General features: G+C 34.2%; 1 protein-coding gene across 4 annotated transcripts in view; it reads left to right on the forward strand.

Moving 5' to 3' along the window:
- The window catches only part of Fut8 (fucosyltransferase 8), a 295,897-nt gene that overhangs the window by 206,132 nt on the left and 66,498 nt on the right, over positions 1-23,267 (forward strand). For all 4 annotated transcript variants that reach the window (XM_048798521.1, XM_015490234.2, XM_048798520.1 and 1 more), the window contains one exon: positions 20,150-20,387. In XM_048798521.1, the coding sequence (XP_048654478.1) occupies positions 20,150-20,387 (238 nt within the window). The remainder of the gene's footprint in view (positions 1-20,149; positions 20,388-23,267) is intronic.

The following is a 23,267-nucleotide window of genomic DNA, read 5'->3' on the forward strand; positions in this document are numbered from 1 at the left end:
TGGGAATTGAACCCAGGGGTACTTAATCACTGAGTCACATCCCCAACCCCACCTCCTTTTTTTTTTTTCTTAGTATTTTATTTCTATAAAAGGGTTTCACTGAGTTGCTGAGGCTGGCTGTGAACTTGCAATCCTCCTGCCTTAGCATCCTGAGCCACTGGGATTACAGGCATGCACCACTGCGCCTGGCTATCTTCTAATTCTTTACAGAAAAATGTTTGCTAACCCCAGCCTATACAGTGATGGAGATACTTTCTTGTATATTTTTGCCTTCCGTTTTTTTTTCTTCTTCCTGTTACCTTCTGTTCTTTAGCTGTATATTAACTTTTATCAGTGTTTGATATGTTATCTCTCTTGGTAGGTGGCTTTGTTTGCCTGCTGCTGAGTTTCCCAACCCAAATAATTATTTTCGTCCACTTGTAAGGCTAAGGATTTTTAATGCTTAGATCAATGGGATTAGAAATGAAGAATATGTAAGGACTCGAAGTATACTCCTTGCTTTGTCACAGAGTAGTCACCACTTGTTCTCTTTAGGTCATTACTAAAAGCACAATGATTGTAGGATATCAAAAGGAATAATGTTAATGATGGTAAAGTTTTCAAATGCAGTGATGTATACTTAAATATTTGGATCAAATCCTGATTTATTCTGAATAATGATAGGTTCTGTAAGAGGAGTTTTGGAGTTTTAAATCAGTTTTCATTATAAGTCATCTTTGTTTCTTATATGCTAAAAGCGAGGAGGGCCTAACGATTAATAACAATGTTATTTTATTCTATAGTAAAATTCTAATGGTACATCTGGGCTGTTATTGTTATGCTTTCACAATTGCCAGAAAGATTAAGATACATATAGAAAAGGAAGCACATATATCTTTTAATATGGAAAAATAGCAAGTCTCTGATTGTAACTGAATAAGGACATTATTTTTACCATTGCTCGTTACTGTTTTCTCTCAATTATTTCCGTGACTTTCCCCTCTCTTTTCATGAGCATAAGAACATTTTATTGTGAAACAAAGTACATTACCTATAAAATTTAACACTTATGCATGCACATGCATACACCATCATTTCTTCTAGAGATGAAGCATATCAATGGCTATCTAGAATTGTTGGGAGAATTCTTGTTAACATTCTGCCACTAAAAGAACTCTGAGTTTTGGATGTTCCTCTTGTTCAAGTCTACTTGCGATTTGTGGGGTTTTATTTATTTATTTATTTATTTTTGATTTTGATTTTGGTCTGAATCCTCTTCCCCTGGAGGAGTAGAGTGGCTGGACTTTCTGAGTCTGGAAATGACAAAGGTAGCAGGGAAGATGACATCTTTAAGCTGCAAGTAATACAGAAATAAAGAGAGGGGTTACCGTGGTATTTATTCATGTTAAAGGGTTGATTGTGTTTAAAGTGCTGGGAACAGGATGATACTGTGTGTTTGGCTTTGCAACCAAAGGACCTGGTGTGCTGTCCTTTCTACTTTATCATGGATAATTGAGGAAATAATGCTGAGCACTAAAAGGGAAAGCTTTTACATACAAAGAGTTTATCCTATGTTTGAATCCTATATCCCAGAGGCTTTGAGTAACTAAAGTGTTCATTACTAGAATTCATGTTGAAAAAAGTTGGTTTGTCATTTTTTTAAAATGCCACTGAAAACAGAGAGTAATTAGTTTGCTAATGAATGAGTAGCATTATAGTTGTGAATTAACTGTAAATTAAATGTGTAAGAATATATTTATTTAAATCACAGTTCTAGGCTTCTGTTTCAGGATAAAATGTATTAAATTCATTTTACCCTATTCTTTCTACTATTATAACATTCACACACACACACACACACACACACAAAACATACTCTGAATTTCCCATCTTTTCTTTATTTCCTTAATAGTTTATGAGTTTGTTTTGCCCCCTGCATATCTTAATCAAAGCCTGCTACTAGAAATACCAATGGATGGAGTTAAAAAATAAAATCTCCATTTGTATTGTATCTGCCTGATTGCAGAAAGAAAAAGAAAGATGTTGCTTCCCTGCCATCCCTAAGTGCTATAGTTGTGGAGACTGAGCACATAGCCCTGTCCTCTGTACTCGCCCTACAATAATGAAGGTGCCCTTCCTCCTCCTTCTGGGCACTTAAGCTATAGAGACTGTGGATAGAGCTGCAATAACAATGACTTTACAGCCATTGAGATGGTAGACAAATTCCTGTCCACCATTACCAACCCAAAATAATGAGCCAGTTCCCCTTCCATTTCCAATTAGGTAGTGGGGGCAGGGGGATTATGAAGAGCAAAATGTTAAAGGGATTTTTAAAAATCTGTGTTTGAAATCCTAGGCAGACATCTGATCATCCTGTACATGACGCTGATCAGAAACAATACAGAAATATATTTGAGAATTGTGTTCTCATATGGTACACCAGCCAGGTTTCAGACTGGCTTCTGGTTTGGCCCAAAGGGAAAAGGAAGAGAGGGGAATATGAAAATACAGGACAGAACTTGAGTTGTATGAGTTGTAAAAAAACTCATATCACACATAATAATATAGGTAGATTAAAAGTAAAATAATGGAATGATATGCCATGCAAACAATAATCAAAAAGGTGGAAGGGGAGCATGGGAAGATTAGACAAACTCTAGACAGGGCAAAGGTGAGGGAGGGGGCAAAGGGGTTAAAAAAAAAAAGATGGTGGAATAAGATGGACATCACTATCCTAAGTATATGTATGAAGAAGACATGAATGGTGTGAATATACTTTGTATACAAGCAGAGATATGACAAACTGCACTATATATGTAATATGAATTGTAATACATTCTGCTATCATATATAACAAATTAGAATTTAAAAAAGAAAACTAACAGAGACAAAGAGAGATTTAATAATAATAGAATTATTGACTCAACAGGAAAATGTAATTCTAACCTTATGCATTTAACAGAACTTCAAAATACATGAAACAGAATGGCACATGCCTGTAATCACAGCAACTTGGGAGGCTAAGGCAGGAGGATTACAAATTTGAGGCCATCCTCAGAATCATACAAGACCCTGTCTCAAAATAAAAAGGACTAGAGATTTAGTTCATTGGTAAAGCTCTCCCCTGGTTTCAATCCCCAGTGCTTCCAAAATGATAATAATAAATAAAAGAAAGAAAAACTTGAATCAAAAACTATAAGAACTTAAAAATGCAGTTGGAGGCTTTAACGTCCTTCTTTTGGTAATTGATAGAATGACTAGTCAGAAAAGTGAACAAGGATATAGGAGAACTGAATAATGCCATAAACTAATGGGTACTACCTGTCAATTACAGCACATTCCACCCAACAACAGCAGAGTGCATGTTCTAAACAAGTAAACATGGTACATTTACTAAGACCATATCTTGGAAGTAAAGCAAACCTGAAAAACATGAAGGAATTGAAATTATACAAAGTGTGTTCTCTTACCATAAAGGAATCAAATCAGGAATGAAGAAAAACAACAGGAAAAGTTTCATATATTTACAGATTAAAAAACTATAAGCCAATGAAGCAGTATCTCAGCAAATAAAATTATAGTGAACTGAATAAAAATAAAAGTGGAACACAACAAAATATATGGGTAACAGTTTAAGTGGTGATTAGAGGAAAATTTATAGCACTTAAATGGTTACATTATAAAAGAAACGAAGTCTCAAATTAACAATTTAGGCTTCTACCACATCAAAACAAGAAAGAAAAAAACTTATAAAAGGAATAAGATAAATCCAAAGTGAACGAAGGAAGGAAAGAAATTAAATAACTTAAAGATACAAAGCTAATAAAGAATATTAAACCAAACACTTAAAAAATTTTTTTAGTTATAAATGGACATAATATATTTATTATATTACTTATTTTTATGTGGTGCTGGGGATGGAACCCAGTGCCTCATTTGTTCCAGGCAAGCGCTCTACCACTGAGCCACAACCCTATTCCTAAACCAAACACTTTTTTTAAAAAAAATCAATAAAATTGATAAAACACCCTAGTAAGATTGACAAAAAAGAAGATTGTAGTATATAATATATAATAATATATTAATTGAGGGAGAGATTGTCACTTTTGTCCCTATAGACATTTAAAAGATAAAAGGGAATACTATAAAAAACCTTTACCCACAGAAACTTGATACCTTAGACAAATGGAGTAGTTCTTTGAAAACCACTACCAAAACCTACTCAAAATAAACTAGATAATCTAAATAGTTTTGTAACTATTAAAGAAGTTGAATTTGTTATTCCAGTCCCAGACAGCTTTACTGGGAAATTCTGTTGTGGCAGATGCTAAGCTGGTTTCCCATGATCACTCTTCTTAGAGTCTCTTCCCCTTTAGTCTGGGTGTTACCTGTGACTTCCTTCATGGTGAAGAAGGTATGTCACTTACATGCTTAGGTTACATTATGTAAAGCCTCCTTGTTAGCACACTTGCTTAAAGGACTCTCCTAGCTGACTTGATAAAGTAATTGGAGAACCCATAAGCAAGCAGCTGAGAGCAACCTCCAGTTAACAACCAGCAGGAAGTCAGGGCCTCTGATAGCTGCAAGGAAATGAATTCTACCAACAATATGAATGTAGCTAGACCCCTATCTCTCACAAGTTATAAACGTCAGCTCAAAATGGACTAAAGATTTAAATGTTTAAGAACAGAAACTATAAAACTACTAGGAGAGGGGCTGGGATTGTGGCTCAGCAGTAGAGCGCTCACCTAGCACGTGCAAGGCACTGGGTTAGATCTTCAGCACCACATTTAAAAAAAAAAATATATATATATATATATATCTACTAGGAGAAAATGTAGGGCTTTAGGACCACAGAATGGGCAAAGATATTGGGGATAAGACCCAAAAGCACAAGAAATAAAAAGTAGATATCAGAGGAAACACTCTATAGAGACAACCTATAGAATCAGAAAATATTGCAACGTATACATCTGACAAGGGATATAAATACAGAGTACATAACGAATTCCAAAACAAAATAAAAAAATAATCCTGTTATATATGGGCAATAGACATAAATAGACATTTCTCAAAAGAAGACATACAGATGGGCAACACATGCATAAAAAAATGTATCTTATCATCAGGGAAATAAATTTAAATCAAAGCAGCAATGAGATTATCACCTCACCCCACTAAGAATGGCTAGTATAAAAAAGACAAAAAGATTAAAAGCATTAGGGAGGTTATGGAGAAAAAAAAGAATCCTTGCACACTGGTGGGAATGTAAATTAGTTTATCTATTATGGAAAACAGTATGGGGTTCCTCAGAAAATTAAAAATAAAACTACCATATGATCTAGCAAACACATTACTGGATATATATCCAAAGGAAATGAAGTCCAAAAGAATAGATAAATATTTGAGGAAATAAATACTTTTAACCTGATTTAAACATTATGCAATGTATGCATGTATTGAACATTACATGTTACTCCATTAATATGTAAAAGTTTTATGTTTTTGTATATCAGTTAAAAAAATAGACATCTGCATCCCTATGTTTATTGTCCAACTCTCCACAGTAGGCAAGAAAGTGGAAACAACCTAAGTGTACATCAGCTGATGAATAAAGAAATGTGGTATATATACACAGTAGTATGCTCTTCAGCCATTAAAAAAAATGGAATCCTTTCCAACATGGTTGGAACTGGAGATCATTGTTAATTAAAGAAGCCAGGCAATAAAGGACAAATAGTGCATGTTATGCTTTAGATACGAAGTGTCCTCCAAAGCACATATGTGAGATAATGCAAGAAGGTTCAGAGGTGAATGGATTAGATGGTGAGAGTCATAATCCAATCAGTGGATTAATACTCTGATAGGGATTAACTGGGTGGCATCTGTAGGAAGGTATGGTATGGCTATAGGAGGTAGGACACTGACCCTAATGAGTGGAGTTCTCCTTTGCTTCCTGATGGCGGTGTCCTGAGCTGCTGTTCTCCTCCACACCCTTCCACCAGGATTTTCTGCCTCATCTCAGGCCCAGAGCAGTGGAGTTGGCCCTCTGTTGTACTAAGACTTCTGAAACTATGATCCCCAAATAAACTTTTCCTCCTCTAAAATTGATCTTGTCAGATCTGTGGGTCATAGCAACGAAAAAGCCTACTAAAGCACTGCATGATCTAATGTGGAATCTAAAAATTAATTTCTTAAAAGTTGAGGATAGTATGGTGGTTGTCAGAGGTAGGGGCCTGAGATGGAGGGTAGTTTGACCAACGAGTACTAAGTTATCGTTAGAGTAGAAGGCTCTGGAGTACTATTGCACAATGCAGTGACTATAGATAACAATTACATATTGTACCATCAGAAAGCTAGAATAAAGAATTTCTAAAGTTTTCTTCAAAAGAATGGATAAATGTTTGAGAAAATAAATACTTTTAACCTAATTTAAACATTATGCAATGTATGCATGTATTGAACATTACATGGTACCACATTAACATGTACAAGTTTTATATTTTTGTATATCAGTTAAAAGTTTTTTAAAAGTAACATCAAAGCAAGTGGTAAAAAGCAAATCTTTAACTCAAAATGAGTAGTAAATCTGACACACAAATAAAAACATGTAAACTAAAACATTTATAGGAAAACACTGGAATAAAATAAGTCTTTTTGACTAGGGCTCAAAGTTCTTAAGCATGATACCAAAAGAATAATCCATTTAAAAACAAACTCAGTACTTTATCAAAGTTAACAACTTTTGATCTACAAACAACCCTATTAAAGTGAATGTAAAGACAAGCCATAAACTGGGAGAAGAATTCTTGCAAATCACATATCAAACAAAGGTCTTGTATCCAGCACACACTAAGAACTCTGTAATTTCAATAGTATGAAATAATTCAATTAGAAAATAGGAAAAAGTTTTGAACAGACAACTTTAGACAGAGAAATATGACAAATTAAGTATATAAAAATGCTTAAAGTTGTTTGCTTTTAGAGTTGTGCAATTACAGGCCTGAAATACAACTACACACCTATCAGAATGGCTAAAATAAAAAGAATTAAGAATGTGGACCAACCGACACTCTCATACATTGTGAGAATTTAAATAGTATAGCCATTCTGGGAAATAGTTTGGCAGTTTCCTATACCATATGATCCAGCAGTTACATTCCTGTACATTTATCCTAGGGAAATCTATACTCAGGTTCACACAGAAACCTATATACTAATATGTATAGCAACCTAATTTGTAATAACCCAAATCTGAAAACAACCATAAAATATCCTTCCAGGGATAAATAAACTGCGGTACAATCAGCACAGTAGACTATTACTCAATTAATTTGACATGTTTTGATTATTGTTCTTGATTTGATCTTAAAGTCAGTACGTAGACACAAGCTGTATGTATCAATGCCACCCAGAATATACTACTGATATACACTGCTTGAATAGATCTCAAAGCATAATGATGGGTGATAAAAAGCCAATTTCAAGAGATTAAATACGGATTCCTTTTATAACACTTTCAAAATGACTATAGCAGTAGAAAACAGATCAGTGATTTCCAGGGATTATTGAGGTTTTGGGAAGGATGTGACTCTCAAGGGGTAGCATAAGAGAGTTTGTTTTGATGGAACAGTTTGTAGTCTTGATTGTGGTGGTAATTACATGAGTCTAAACATGTTAGATATAAGTGCATGTTAAAATTGATGAAATGTAAATAAATCCTGGAATAGTTCATAGTATTCTGTAACGTCAATATCCTGCTTTTGATAATGTGCTGTGGTTAAATAATATGTTCTAGTTGAGGAAAACATTGTGGAAAGTACATTATAACTCTGCTTCCCCCAACCCCAGTAGTAGGGATTGAACCCAGAAGTGCTCAATCCCTGAGCTACATCCCCAGCCCTTTTTTGTTTTGAGACAGGATCTCTCTTAGTTATCCAGACTTGACTTTAAACTTGAGATCCTCCTACCTCAGCCTATCAAGTACCTGGTGTTACAGGCATGCCCCCTGTGCCTAGCTCTGAGTATTTTTCCAATTGATCATGTATCTTAAATTATTTGAAATGGAAAGTAAAAAAAAAAATGTTGAAGATTTTGAATGGTTTAGAAAATGAATTGGTTACAATGCCATTAACTCTGTTGAGGTAGTTTGAGAAAAGTGGTCTTCAGAGGATTTTAAAAAATGAATAATGGGATGCCAGAGAAATTTATGCTAACAGTGTGTTCTTAGTATATGGCTAAATGCATGGAAAAGTGAGACAAAACCTCCATCATGGAGAAGAGCAGAAAAGTAAAGCCAGTAAAAGAGTGTAACTCAGTCTTTTATTTAAAACAAAACTGCATTCTCTTTGAACAGGAAGAAAGTATCATCCAGTTTCCCTTTTGAAATGACTTCATCTTTTTATCTTGTGTAAGATGCTGCAAACCATTCATGAGCTTGCTTCTGCATCCTCTCTCCTCTTCTCTCTTTTTCTTTCTCCATTACCCCTGCCCTTCTTTTATTTTTTTGAATCTTTTTAAAAAATTGTTCCTCTAGACATATGTTGATAGTAGAGTGTATTTTGCATACATACATCAAATATAAATTAATTAGGATCCCATTCTCGTGGTTGTACATGATGTGGAATTTCACTGTGGTATATTCGTATATGAACATAGGAAAGTTATGCCAATTCATTCTACTGTATATCTTCCCTTCCCTTCATTCTCCTTTGTCTAATCTGATGAACTTCTATTCTTCCCCTCCCCCACTCCCACTTCTTGTGTGTTAGCATCCACATATCAGAGAGAACATTCAGCCTTTGATTTTTTGATTTGGCTTACTTTACTAGGAATAATGGTCTCAAGATCCATCCATTTACTGGCAAAAGTCATGAAGTCATTCTTCTCTATAGCGAAGTAATACTTCATTGTGTATGTATACCATATTTTCAATATCCATTCATCTATTGATGAGCACCTAGGTTGGTTCAATAACTTAGCTATTGTAAATTGTTCTGGTATGAACATTGATGTGACTGCATCACTGTAGTATGCTGATTTTAAGTCCTTTGGGTATATACTGAGGAGGGGGATAACTGGGTCAAATGGTGGTTCCTTTCTTAGTTTTTTGAGGAATCTCCATACTGCTTTCCATATTGGTTGTACCAATTTACAGTCCTACCAACAATGTGTGAGTGTACCCTATTCCTCACATCCTCACCAACATTTATTTTTACTTGTCTTCTTGATTATTGCCATTCTGACTGGAGTGAGATGCAATCTCAGTGTAGTTTTAATTAACATTTCCCTAGTTGCTGGAGATGCTGAACATTTTTTCATATATTTGTTGACCATTCAAGTTTCTTCTGTGAAGTTCCTGTTCAGTTTCTTTGCCCATTTATTGATTGAGTTATTTGTTTTGTTTTATTTTTGGTGTTAAGTTTTTTGAGCTCTTTATATATCCTAGAGATTAATGCTCTACCTGAGGTAAGGTAGTGAAGATTTTTCTCCCATTCTATAGGCTCTCTCTTCGTGCTCTTGATTGTTTCCTTTGTTGTGAAAAAAATGTTTTAGTTTGATTCCATCCCATTTATTGATTCTTAATTTTATTTCTTGCATTTTAGGAGTCTTGTTGAAGAAGTCAATTCTTTTTTTTTTTTTTTTAGGAAGTCATTTCTTATGATGACACAATGGAAAGTTGGTATGCATTTTCTTCTAGTGGGCACAGCATCTCTGGTCTAGTTCCTAGGTCTTTGATCCACTTTGACTTGAATTTTCTGTAGGATAAAAGATACGGGTTAAATTTCATTCTGCAACATATGGATTTCCAGTTTTCCCAGCACCATTTGTTGAAGGAGACTATCCTTTCTCCAATGTATGTTTATGTCGCATTTGTCTAGTATGAGATAACTATATTTATGTGGGTTTGTCTCTCTGTCTTCTATTCCATTTGTCTTCTTACCTGTTTTGGTGACAGTACTGTGCTATTTTTGTTACTATAGGTCTGTAAGGTCTGGGATTGTGATACCTACTGATTCACTTTTCTCACTAAGGATTGCTTTGGCTATTCTGGGCCTCTTATTTTTCCAAATAAATTTCATGACTGCTGTTTCTATTTCAATGAATAACATCATTGGAATTTTAATTTGAATTACATTAAATCTGTATAGCATGTTTGGTAGTGTGGCCATTTTGATAATATTAGTTCTGTCTATTCAAGAACATGGGAGATCTCTTCATCTTCTAAGGCTTTCTTCAATTTCATTCTTTAATGTTTTGTAGTTTTCATTGTTCAGGTCTTTCACCTCTTTTGTTAGATTTATTCCTAAGTATGTTTTTTTAAGGCTATTGCAAATGGCAAATTTTTCCTGTTTCTTTCAGTTGATTCATCATGAGTGTATAGGAACATAATTAATTTTTATGGGTGCTAATTTTGTATCCTGCTACTTTGCTGAATTTGTTCTAGAAGTTTCCTCATAGAGTTTTTTTTTTGGGGGGGGGGGTTCTAAATATAGAATCATGTCATTGGCAAATAGGAATAGTTGGAGCTCTTTTTTCCTACTCATATCTCTTTATTTTTTTTTCTTTTTCCGCATTGCTCTGGCTAAAGATTCAAGGAATCTGTTGAATAGAAGTGGTGAAAGAGGGCATTCTTGTCTTGTTTCAGTTTTTAGAGGGATTGCTTTCAAATTTTCTCCACTTAGAATGATGTTGGCCTTGGGCTTAATGTGTATAACTTTTACAATGTTGAGGTATGTTTCTGCTATCCCTAGTTTATCTAGTGTTTTGAACATGAATGAATGTTGTCTTTTATCAAATGCTTTTTCTGCATCTGTTGAGATAATCATGTGATTTTTGTCTTGAAGTCTATTGATGTGATGAATTATATTTATTGATTTCTGTATGTTGAACCAACCTTGCATCCCTAGGATGAAACCCACTTGATCACGGTACACTCTTTTATATATGTTTTTGAATGTGATTTGCTGGTATTTTATTAAGATTTTTTTTAATCTATGTTCATCAGGGATATTGGTCTAAAGTTTTCTTTCTTTGATGTGTCTTTTTCTGGTTTTGGTATCAGGGTGATACTAGCTTCATGGAATGAGTTTGGAAGGGTTCCCTCCTTTTCTGTTTAACACTCTGAGGAGTGTTGGTGTAAATTCTTCTTTGAAGGTCTTGTAGAACTCAGATGAGGATTGGTCCTGGGCTTTTCTTTGTTGGTACGCTTTTGATGATGTCTTCAATTTCGTTGCTTGAAATTGATCTGTTTGAATTTTCTGTGTCCTCCTGATTCAATTTGGGTAGGTCATATGTCTCTAGAAATCTGTCGATGTCTTCAAGATTTTCTATTTTATTGGAATATAAATTTTCAAATTAGTTTATGATTATCATCTGTATTTCAGTAATGTCCATTGTGATATTTCCTTTTCATCATGAATTTGAGTTTTCTCCTTCTCTTTGTTAATGTGGCTATAGGTTTATCAATTTCACTTATTTTTTCAAAAAAACATCTTTTCACTTTGTTGATTTTTAAATATTTTTGTTTTAATTTCATTGATTTCTTCTCTGATTTTTAATTATTTCCTGTGTTCTACCGTTTGATTACTTTTTCTAGGGATTTGAGATGTAATATTAGGTTAGTTATTTGGTGTCTTAAAATTCTCTTAATGAATGAGTTCAATGCAATGAACTTTACTCTTAGAACCACCTTCCTAGTGTCCCAGAAATTTTGATGTTTTGTCACTATTCTAATTTACTTCTTAAGTATTTTTTATTTCATTTCTTATTTCTTCTGCTGATCATTGGTCATTAAACAATTTATTATTTAGTCTCCAGGTTAGCCTTTGTCTAGTATGAAATAAGTATATTTATGAGGGTTTGTCTCTGTGTCTTCTACTCCATTTGTCTTATTACCTGTTTTATTGACAGTACTGTGCTGTTTTTGTTACTATAGCTCTGTAGTCTAATCTAATATCTGGGATTGTGATGCCTACCAGTTCACTTTTCTCACTAAAGATTGCTTTGGCTATTCTGGGCCCCTTATTTTTCCAAATGAATTTCATAACTACTTTTTCTATTTCTATGAATAACATCATTGATTTCTTAATTTCATTCCATTATGATCTAATAGAATGCAACATATTATCTCTTTTTTGTTTTTATATTTGCCAAGAGTTGCTTCGTGGCCTTAGATATGTTACTTTAGGGAAGGATCTGTGTGCCACTCAGAAGAAAGTGTATTCAATCATTGATGGAGGAAATATTTTATATATGTCTGTTAAGTCTAAATTATTAATTTTTTTGGTTCAATAGCTTCTTTATTTTATTTATTTGTTTGTTTATGTATTTATTTTTGTGGATCTATTCAGTGATACGCAAAGCAGGTTAAAGTCACCCAGTGTTTTTGTGTTATTGTCTATTTGCTTCTTGAAATTGAGAAGGGTTTATTTGATGTATGTAGATGCTCCATTGATTGGTGCATAAATATTTACAATTCTTAATATCTTGTTGATGTATAATTCTCTTAAGCAGTATGAAATGACCTTCTTTGTCCCTTCTGATTAACTTTGCCTTGTAGTCTTCTTTATCTGTTATGAGGATAGAAACCCCTGCTTGTTTACGAGATCCATGTCAATGCAATGTTTTTTCCTATCCTTTCACCTTCATTCTGTGGATAACTTTACCTATGAGGTGAATCTCTTGGAGCCAGCATATTGTTAGTTCTTGTTTTTTAATCCAATCTACCAGTCTGTGTCTAGATTGATGAGCTTAGGCCATTTACATTCAATGTTATTATTGAGCAATGAATTTTATTCCCTGATTCACTGTTCTTTTAGCATAGTTCCACCCTTTGCTGGTTTTCACTCTACTTTTTTTTTGAAAAAGTAAAACTTTTAATAGCAAATTGAGTATATTCAAATGAAAAAAGCAGATTCACTGCAGAATGATAAAATTATGAAATATCCTTTGCTCGATACATTCAGCATTTGCATTTTTTCTTTCCAATATACCCTGCCACCTTTCCCCTGTACATTTCTATTACTTTCCCCATATGTTCCATGGACAGATTCCTTCCTCCCCCCCTCAGTAATACAGAAACTTCACCCCTAGGCAAACTACAATGACTACCATTAAATTTTTAAAATATGCTCTTTGACCTTCCTAACATGTAGATAATACCACTCCTTTCCCCTCATCTCCAAATAAACAGTTAGCTTCCACTCTTCTGGACAGAAATGATGTTGTATTCCTAGATATTCTAGATATATGTTGGTGTGAGGAAAGCGATAGTTGCAGCCACCTATATTGTTTTCTCCAATAATTCTTTCAAAGTGGATATACAAGAAATAAACTTCCTAAATTCTTCCATATCAAAAAATATAATTTTTTTACCCTGAAAATCAAATGCTAATTTGGTTGGATACAGGATTCTAGGGCGAAAGCCTTTCTCCTGAAGCACTTTTTTGATGTTGCTCCATTGACTTCTTGCATCCAGGGTGCCCAGTGATAAGTCACCTGTCAATCAGATTCTTGTGCCTCTGTAGGTGATTTCTTTTTTCTCTCTAGAAGCCTTTAGGATTTTCTCTTTATCACTACAATTCAAAAAGTTCACTAAGATGTGTCTCAGAGTGAGTCTGTTTTTGTTAGTCATGCTGGGGATTCGGTGAGCACACACTATCCCAAGACTAGAATCCCAAAGCTCTGGAAAATTTTCTTCAGTTATTTCCTTCAATATGTCCTCTGCTCCATTCTCTTCTGGAATTCCTATCAAATGGATGTTGGCACTTCTGAATCTATCCTCTCTCTCCCTTAGCGTTTCTTTATTAATTATCTGCTTGGCCATCTGTATGGTATCCTTAGAGAATTCTTCCATCTCATCATCTAGATTGCTCAATCTTTCTTCAAGGATGTCTATTCTACTACTCAAATCTTCTATTGAATTGTTAGTTTCCAAGATATCTGGAAGGCATTTTTTAAATTTTTCCAATCTCTTCTCCCATCTCTCTGAAGATACTGATCACAGTTGTTCTATAGTTTCTTTCTGTTTCCTGGATTAGGTCTGCATCTTTGGATGTTGGTGTTTGAAGCGTCTTCCATGTAAAAAACCCTCCTACTTCTTCTTCCTCCTCATTCTCAGAATTCCATACATTACTGAAAACCATAATCTCTTCATCAGCTCCCATCTTTCCCATTACATTTGTTGCAGGAACACAGCAGACAGGTTGAGTCCCGTTTCTCACATAATATTGAGTTATCTTCGCCCTCCTCCTCCTCCTCCTCTTCCCCAGAGGTCTCCTCTTCCTCCATCTCCTCTTCTCCTTCCTCTTCCATGTCACAGGCCTCTTCTTCCTCTTCTGCCCTCACATAAAAGATGTCATCCTCGTGGGTCTCTGAGTCTTCTCCTGTCACCTCAAAGGTAGGGATTCCTTTATCCTTCCCACTCCGAAAACTCTTCCTCCCAAGTCTCTATGCTCTTCACTTCTGGCCTAGTGACTTTTACCTCTTTGATGAATAAGAAATGCAAGCCATCACTTGCTGTTCCTCCTGCTTCATGTTTTGAATTTACTAGTTTTACCCCCTTTTACGGGAATCCCACATTCTCCTCCTTGATTTGGTTTTTCTTTCTGTCAGAGTACACGGTTCAGTATGTATGACAGGTTTTTGGCTGGTAAATTTTCGTAAACTTTGCAGGTCTGAAAATGTCTTCATTGCATCATCACATTTAAATGCTAATTTGACCTCACACAGAAATTCTGATTCAAAGCCATTTTCTCTCAAAATGTTGAAAATGTTGCTACTGCTTACTGACTTCCAAGGTTGCTGATGCCAGAGGATCTGCATCCAGGGTGAGCATGGCTCCTTCATCCATCAACATTTCTTCTTCTCTTGATGCTTTTACAGTCTTCTCTTTGTTACTGAAGCTCTGGAGGTTATCTTCTTCCATTTCTTTTGCTGCTCCATCCTCCCTTTTCTTTCTCCTCTCTTTGTCAGGCAGTTGTATGTGGTGACTGCCATTTCTACATGTGTCATAGTTAATATCTGAGGCTTCTTCCATCCCTTCAGTGGCTTGGGATAATTCCTTACCTTGATTGCTAGTGGACATCTTGGCTTTGTCCAATTTACAACTCAGCTCGTCTATTTCCTTGCTTCTAAAAATTTTTTTCAGTACACTCAGCGATTTTAGAATTTTTTTCTTCTTTTTCCCCCAACTCTGGTTTTTGTGAAGCTAAATCTTTTGCTTCTTGCCACTCTTTCCTGCTACCACAGTGCTCTGTATCTTTTGTTCCAGATATCTCACTTTTTACTAACATTTCCTTTAAGTCACTTTTCAGGGTTTCCCTCATCTTGTAAAATATCAGGACCTGCATTTCCAACAAGACCTTAAATTTCTCCATAATAGCTGTTAATATATAATGTTTGTACTTGAAATCTAACATCCGAGGTATCTTCTCATCACTTCCTATTAGCTGCTTTCTTTTGACACAGGTGGTTTGTTCCTGTTCTTTTGCAAGTCCAGACATTTTTGATCGTACAGTCGACATGGTGTCTATATTGTCCAGATTGTATTGTTTTCCCTTTTGAAGAGTAACTTTAGTTCTTGCACACTGGCTAGGCTCCAGAAATTTAGAATCCTCAAAAACTCTCATCCACTTGCGTGCCTCTGCCAGGAACAGACCAGTTTCACAGAGCACCATGTGGTCTACTGTGCAGCAGTCTCCACCTGGGAGGAGATGGATGCTGCAGTGCTGCGCGGTGAACCTCACTCTCATTTTTAATTTCTCCTTTATGAAATATTTTATTGAGAATATTTTGTAGTGCAAGTTTTCTAGTTGTAGATTTTTTTAAACTTTTGTTTATCGTGGAAGGTTTTTATTTTATCATTAATTCTGAAGCTTAGTTTTGTTGGCTATAGTATTGTTGGCTGGCATCCATATTCTTTCAGAGATTGGTATGTATCATTCCAGGACCTTCTAGCTTTGAGGGTGTGGGTTGAGAAATCAGCTGAGATCTGGATTGGTTTCCTTCTAAATATGACCAGTCATTTTTCTCTGGCAGCCTTTAAAATTCTATCCTTATTTTATATGTTAGATATTTTTGTAATAACATGCCTTGGTGTGGGTCTGTTGTAATTTTGTATATTTAGGGTCCCACAAGCCTCCTTGATGTGATTTTATATTTCATTCTTAATGTTTAGGAAATTTTCTGATATTATTTCTTTGAAAGATTGTGCATTCCTTTGGTTTGTATCTCACTCTTCATCCTTCCCAATAAATCTTAAATTTGGTCTTTTTCTATTATCCCTTATTTCCTGTAAGTTCTGTTCATGTTCTCTTACCATGTTTTATCCGTGGTCAACTTTAATTTCAAGATTATGTATTTTGTCTTCATTGCCTGAAACTCTGTCTTCCAAGAGGTCTAGTAAGTTGGTCATGCTTTCCATTGAAGTTTGAATTTGATATATTGATTCCTTCATTTTGATGATTCCTGCTTCATTTTTTCCAGAATCTCTATCTTTAAGGAAGTGATCTTTCACTTCCTATATTTTGTCTCTGATGTCACTCCTTATATCATCCTTTACCTCAAAGGTCAGTTTAATTATGAATATTCTAAACTTCTTCTCTGATATTTGTTCCACTGTAGTGGCAATGGTTGTTGAAGTATCTTCGTTTGTTTAATGTGATTTGTTTTCTTGCTTTTCCTCTCACATCTTCATACATGTAAGTGAAGTCAGGCAATCCCCAACAAACAAATGTCGGATATCTTCTCTGATATAAGGGGAGTGACTCAAAATAGAGTAGGGAGGAGAAGCATAGGAAGAAGATTATCTCTAAATGGGGAAGAGAGGTGGGAGGGAAAGGGAGGGAGAAGGAGAATTGCATGGATAGTGGAAGGAGACCCCCTACAATCTTAATTGTCCCAATAAACAGAAATGTATCCAGTATGAAATAAAGTCTGGTAGATTATAAGGATAAATAAAATAGTATGTTTACGTTAAATTTGAGCATATACATCTCATTTAGCCTCGTAGTGTCTCTGAGAAAGAAGGGTAGATCAACAGGGAAAGGTTATAGAGGGAGGTAATTTTTGTCTCCACTTTAAATTAGCAAATTCAAAGAAAATCACACAATTGAGTTCATAGTAGATTGTAAGTAACATAATCATATCTTAAGCCTCTCTGCAGTACTCTATCATTAGAGAATATTGTCTCAAGTAGTTTTGTCAGATTTTCCTCCTGTTTCTAAAACTTATCATTGCAAGGAGCTAGAATATTGATGAATCTAACTTTAAGAAAACTCCTTATTTAAAAAAAAAACAAAAACTACCTTTCCTATCCTCTACTATCCCCCCTCCCCTCCCCTCCCATCCTCTCTCTCTACCCCAACTACTGTAATTCATTTCTCTCTTTTTTTTCCCATTCCCCTCACAACCTCTTATATGTAATTTTGTGTAACAATGAGGGTCTCCTTCCAGTCACTAATATGGCATCATGTAAAAATGTGGATGTGTAACCGATGTGATTCTGCAATCTGTACTTGGGGTAAAAATGGGAGTTCATAACCCACTTGAATCTAATGTATGAAATATGATATGTCAAGAGCTTTGAAATGTTTTGAACAACCAATAAAAAAAGAGAAAAAAAAGAAATAATAATAAAAAAAACTAGCATTGTCACTGATTTTAAAACGGAAGAAAAAATTCCTCTCCTTTTACCTTAAAAATACCAATTCATTTTTTTCTAGAGTTTTATACTGGTGAGCCTAATCTTATGTGAAACACAAATACTTTTTTTGTTTCTCGCTGTCCTTGTGTTTCTCTGGATTTTTTATGAACAACATCGTTTGAATTTTTTACACATTTAAGTATTAAGTATTGGCAAAAACTAAATACTTGGGCTGTGGCTCTGAACTTTGAGGATTTCACTTAGTGTTATCATTCCAGTCATTCAGTTTCTCTTCTTCACCTTGGAGTGAAGACTTATCATTTCAGAATCAAGCATAATGGTTGTTTCCCCCTTTATTTATGTTACATAGCTATAACCTAACAGAAAATAAATTATATATTCTTCTTCAGCTTTATTTGAGGCACACTAATCTTCATGAATTAAGCCTCTTTCATAAATTGCCTTTTCCTTTCTCTTGTGTCTCGGTTATTGTGCTTAAAATCTTGGGTTCTAATTAAACTCTTCTCTTAAAAAAGACAGTAGCTGTGCTTTTCTTACAAGCAGATGAAACCCTCCTTTTAAGTAAAAAAATCCATATTTTCCAAACTAAAGATCAATGTTTTAATAATTATGTCCCTTTAATTTTTTTCCTTAATAAAAAATATGAAGGACAAATATAATAAAAGACTAAGATGTGATAATAAGGGAACCTGGATGGGAGCACTTAGTATTGACTTTGTAATAATTCTAATAAGTGCTAAAAGAAAAAAGTTTATTGAAAAATATATGAACAACAATCAAATTTTTTATCCAAATAAATTTTAGAAATGTTCAAGTACTGTATTTCTCACAAATCATGAAAAAAATCTGACAAATGTCAATGTTTATCTACTTTTGTGACAAACTGAGTCAATAATAAAGCTTTGGACTAGTTCAAGAATGGCACTTACTCCCAGGATTCCTTGTATGATACTGTGCGAGAGTAAATAATGTGGGTCTTCCATTCCCACTTGACATCACACTTTTCTATTCTTCTCTAATCTTCTGTGGCTATACCAACAAGACGGGGGTTATTACCTTAGGATTCTTCTTGAATTCATAGTCTCATGTAAAGAATCCATAACTACTACTTGATTGTGAAAACAATATTAACCAAATCTTGCTGAAGTTTATCAGGGCTGTCTCGGATTCATAAGGGCTTTAACTATGAAGTTTCTTGATGATATAGGTTATGCTTTGATCCAAATAAATAAATAAATACGAGCAGCTTGCTATGATATATTTGTCTATGAAAGGTACCTTTTCTGAAAGTGACTTTATTGCATTATCCTTCAGAATCATTTTTATAGCCTCACTATGCTACCTTTTGTAAGCAAGTTTGTACTTGACAGAACAGATGATATCCCTAGAATGTAGTTGTAGATTTGATGCTTTATTCAAGGCTTAAGTAAATTGAGAACTGATTTTTCCTTGCTATGTTGAGGGAAAAAAAGAGATTCTGCTCCTAGAAACACTCATTCTTTTTTCCCTTGTGAACCAAACAGCCTGGAATCCTTCTCAGACTAAAGAGTCCTTGTCAAAAATATGCCTGTTAAAATTGTTATTAGGAAAAGGTCATACAAATTAGAACAGAATTGAAACTTTAGAACGGAGAAAAAATAATTCTCATATTAGCTAACCATTTTATAGGAGAGCATAAAATTAGCAAAGTGGACCTCCCAATTAAAACTTGTCATAACACATAACACATTCTTAAAATAACCAGTATAAAACAAGTTCTATATTCAGTTGTGAGATTACTAATAGCTACCATTAAGGTTGTTTTTTTCCCCCTTACAGCTCTTTGACTGATATTTTGTTGTTGAATTCAGATATCCCTTTACTCAGTACCTTTTACTTCATAATGGAGCAGTAGATTTTGTTAAAACTTGGAGATAGATGGACTTAATAGATAAATTGTAATTTTCATGTAAGATAATTTTATCACAGAGAGTAAGCTCAGAATGCCAAAGTGCTGCTGGAATACATAAACTGTTTTACTTCTTTCATTAAGATCTCAATGTTTACAACTTTTGGGTTCAGAGTTGCACATTCTAGAGACAGAGTGAGAGAAGGGTTGTTGTTGTTTAATGTAACTGCTTAATTTCACTTTTGTTTAGTGATATTTTCAAAGTATTTTTGTCACTGCAATCTCCCTGAATATGCATGTACAGTATATGCATGTACATTTATTGGATTTTTGATCCTATAAGAAATACACTGAATCAGGGGCGGGACTCATAGAGTGCTCGTCTAGCATGTGCGAGGCCCTAGGTTTGATCCTCAGCACAATATATATGAATAAAATAAAGATATTGTGCCAACTACAACAACAACAACAACAACAACAAAATATTTTTTTAAAAAAAGAAATACACTGAATCAGTCCTGGCTTATTATTATTTTTGCTACTTATCACTTGTGAAGAAAAGTTGACCTCTCTCTACATTTATCTTCATCTTCCTTTCTTTTTCTCTTTGACAGAATCCCAAGGACTGTAGCAAAGCCAAGAAACTGGTGTGTAACATAAACAAAGGCTGTGGCTATGGTTGTCAACTCCATCATGTGGTCTACTGCTTCATGATTGCATATGGCACCCAACGGACACTCATCTTGGAATCTCAGAATTGGCGCTATGCTACTGGTGGATGGGAGACTGTGTTTAGACCTGTAAGTGAGACATGCACAGACAGATCTGGTGTCTCCACTGGACACTGGTCAGGTAAGGAGCTTGTACAGCATGTCAGGCCTCTGGCATGATCAAATTATCGATTTCTTTTGTTTTTTTAAATATTTATTTTTTAGTTGTAGTTGGACACAATATCTTTATTTTATTTATTTATTTTTATGTGGTGCTAAGGATCGAACCCAGCCCCTCATACATGCTAGGCAAATGTTCTACCCCTGAGCCATAACCCCAGCCCCAAATTATCAGATTTCTAAGTATAATTATATGGATCATAGTCATCTTTTACTCTGGATCCATGAGTGCTTACATTATCCAAATAAAATCCAGAAGAACAGTATTTTATTTGGAAAGTATTTTATGATCTATTTCATTTCCCATATTCATTTCTGTTTAGATCAATAAAATTACTTGTGTTTTTTCCAAGGAGTGTAATTTAGTATTTTAATAATGATGATGATACAGGTTTTGCTTTTTAGGGTTCTTTCACACTGTTGAACTAATTTGATCTTCATAATTATTCTACAGAATAGACCCTGATTCTCAGATGTTAGCATGACTGGAAGACTTGTTAAAACATCAGTTTTCATAAAGTCTGAAGTGGAGCCTGGGTATTTGCATTTCAATAAAATTTCCAGATCTCTGGACCACACACTTAGAACCATTGAGGTAGACTGTGCAGATAACTTAGGTATCTCCATTTTATTGTTGAGAGCAGTGAAACCTAATTTGTTCATGAGATTTTAATTTTAATAGGAAACATTTGATGAAGAATATTGTGAATTAAAGTACTATGCCAGGCATTCTAAAGAGTCAAAAGATCATTTTTAAAATTTCCTTTCTCTTTAAGGAAATGGAATTAAAGGGACTAGACTATAGATAGAGTTTCTTACGGCTAGTGTAAGGCTCTTTCTCTATAATCTTGATCTAAGGTTGAGCTACCTTTGTTTTAAAATCCTTCCTCTATCATGTAATCTTGAACAAGGTACTTAACCAGGCCTTCAGTTTCCTTACCAGTAAAATGAGAAGTAATAATATTTTGTTTCATTGAACTGTTTGTAGCATTAAATGAAATAATATATGTAATGCACTTACTACAGTACCTGATACAAGAGTTCTAGTAACTGTTAGCTACTATTAATAGTCTTTATTCATTTGAGTTCCTGCAGTGTAGCAGATACTGAACTACGTCATTAGTATAAATGGTAAGCAAGGAAATACACTGTTTCTGTACTTACATCTTGTAGGAAGTCAAATATTTTTCAAAAAGATGAGACAATTTAGTTAATATCATGTATCACTGGGCTAAGCACCTTTTTTCACAAGTTACTGTAGATATGGAATAGAAAGCTATGTCATTGGCAGTGAGTATCTTTGGTATAATTCCTGTGGAATTGTGTGTGCATGTGTGTGCGCACGCGTGCGTGCACGCTTTTTTACCTTCTTTGGAAAAAAATTAATACCTGACTTTCACAGACATGTCATGAAAATTAGGTAATTTCTTTAAAAGACTTAGGATTGCTATAAAATGGCCCATATGGATTAAAAGTATTATCTTGTAATATTTGCTTTCCATAGGATGATTTAGAATTCTTATCCTCTATATCAACATATTTTTTTATTTGTAATTCACTTCATTTTTAAATTGACTCTCTTAATTTAGAACCTTGCTGAGTTTCAGTTTTGAGGTTATGTCTTCTACTCACCTGGACTATAGAGTTTATTGTTAATGCCAACTGATTCGGTGTAAAATATTAGGAAGATAATAAATTTGTACAGCAGGAAAAGCAGCCAATCTGTCACTATAACTGTTTTAATTTCTTGGACAGTTTAAACTTCTTTATATAAGTTTATAGCCAAAGTAGGACAGGGTCCTATATTTTATTGTTTCTAGGGAGAGGCATCTTTTTGAGTGATAATCAGTTAATAGAAAAGAAAAAAGGAAAAAAAAATCACACAAACAACAACAACAACAAAAAACCTGGCCTCACTGAATTTATCAGGTTTTAGTATATAATTTGGCCCTACCTGTATGCTACAAGTGGTTAATTTGTTTATTTTATTTTTAAGGCTTTCTTGTACATTTTGTAGTCTTTAGTGACAACTATAGGATGTGAAGATTAAAAATGGCTTCAACTTCAAACATTCAGAATTTCTTAATGTTACAAGTAAACAGGATCTAGACACCATCCTTCCTTTACTCACCTGTAATTCAAGGCCTAGTTGAGGTAAATGAATTATCCAGGGTCTTACAGACAGCTTGCACATGCAAGGACTCTGGTTAGCCCACATTCACTTGTACTTACCTCTAATCTGAGTCCCTCCCAATAAACTTGTGCCATATACCTTACCTAGCCAGAATAATAGAGTTATAGAAACTGCCTGGAATGTGTAGGAACTAAATAAAATAATATTTATATCCTTTCCCCCTATGTTGTAACTTATTCCAAACCTTCCCTACAACTTCCTGTATTAAAGAGTTGTAAGTTGTATTTTCTTCTTGGTCATGGTATAGTTCCTAATGAAAATCATTTTATCATGATAACATAAAATTACAATTTTAAATTTAAATAGATTTTTTTGTCAGCATAGGTATTGGGTAAAATTTTTTTTTTCATGCTAATGAAGTGAATTATGCCTTTAATTAAATAAACTAGTGATTATTTTTAATATGCTTGCAGAACTCATCACAACTAAAATAATTTACATACTAATCTTATATCCAAAAAAGAGATGTATGTTTGACCTTAGAAATTTGAGCTTAGAAATTTTTCTTATTATTTCAAAAAGTATTGTTGCCATTTATTTCTGTTTGTATATATATTCTTTCTTTCTGTCTCTCTGTTTCTCTCTCTCTTTCCATATATATATATATATATATATATATATATATATATATATATATATATATATATA

The sequence above is a fragment of the Marmota marmota genome, unplaced genomic scaffold, assembly GCF_001458135.2.
Source record: "Marmota marmota marmota unplaced genomic scaffold, marMar, whole genome shotgun sequence".
Taxonomy (NCBI): Eukaryota; Metazoa; Chordata; class Mammalia; order Rodentia; family Sciuridae; genus Marmota; species Marmota marmota.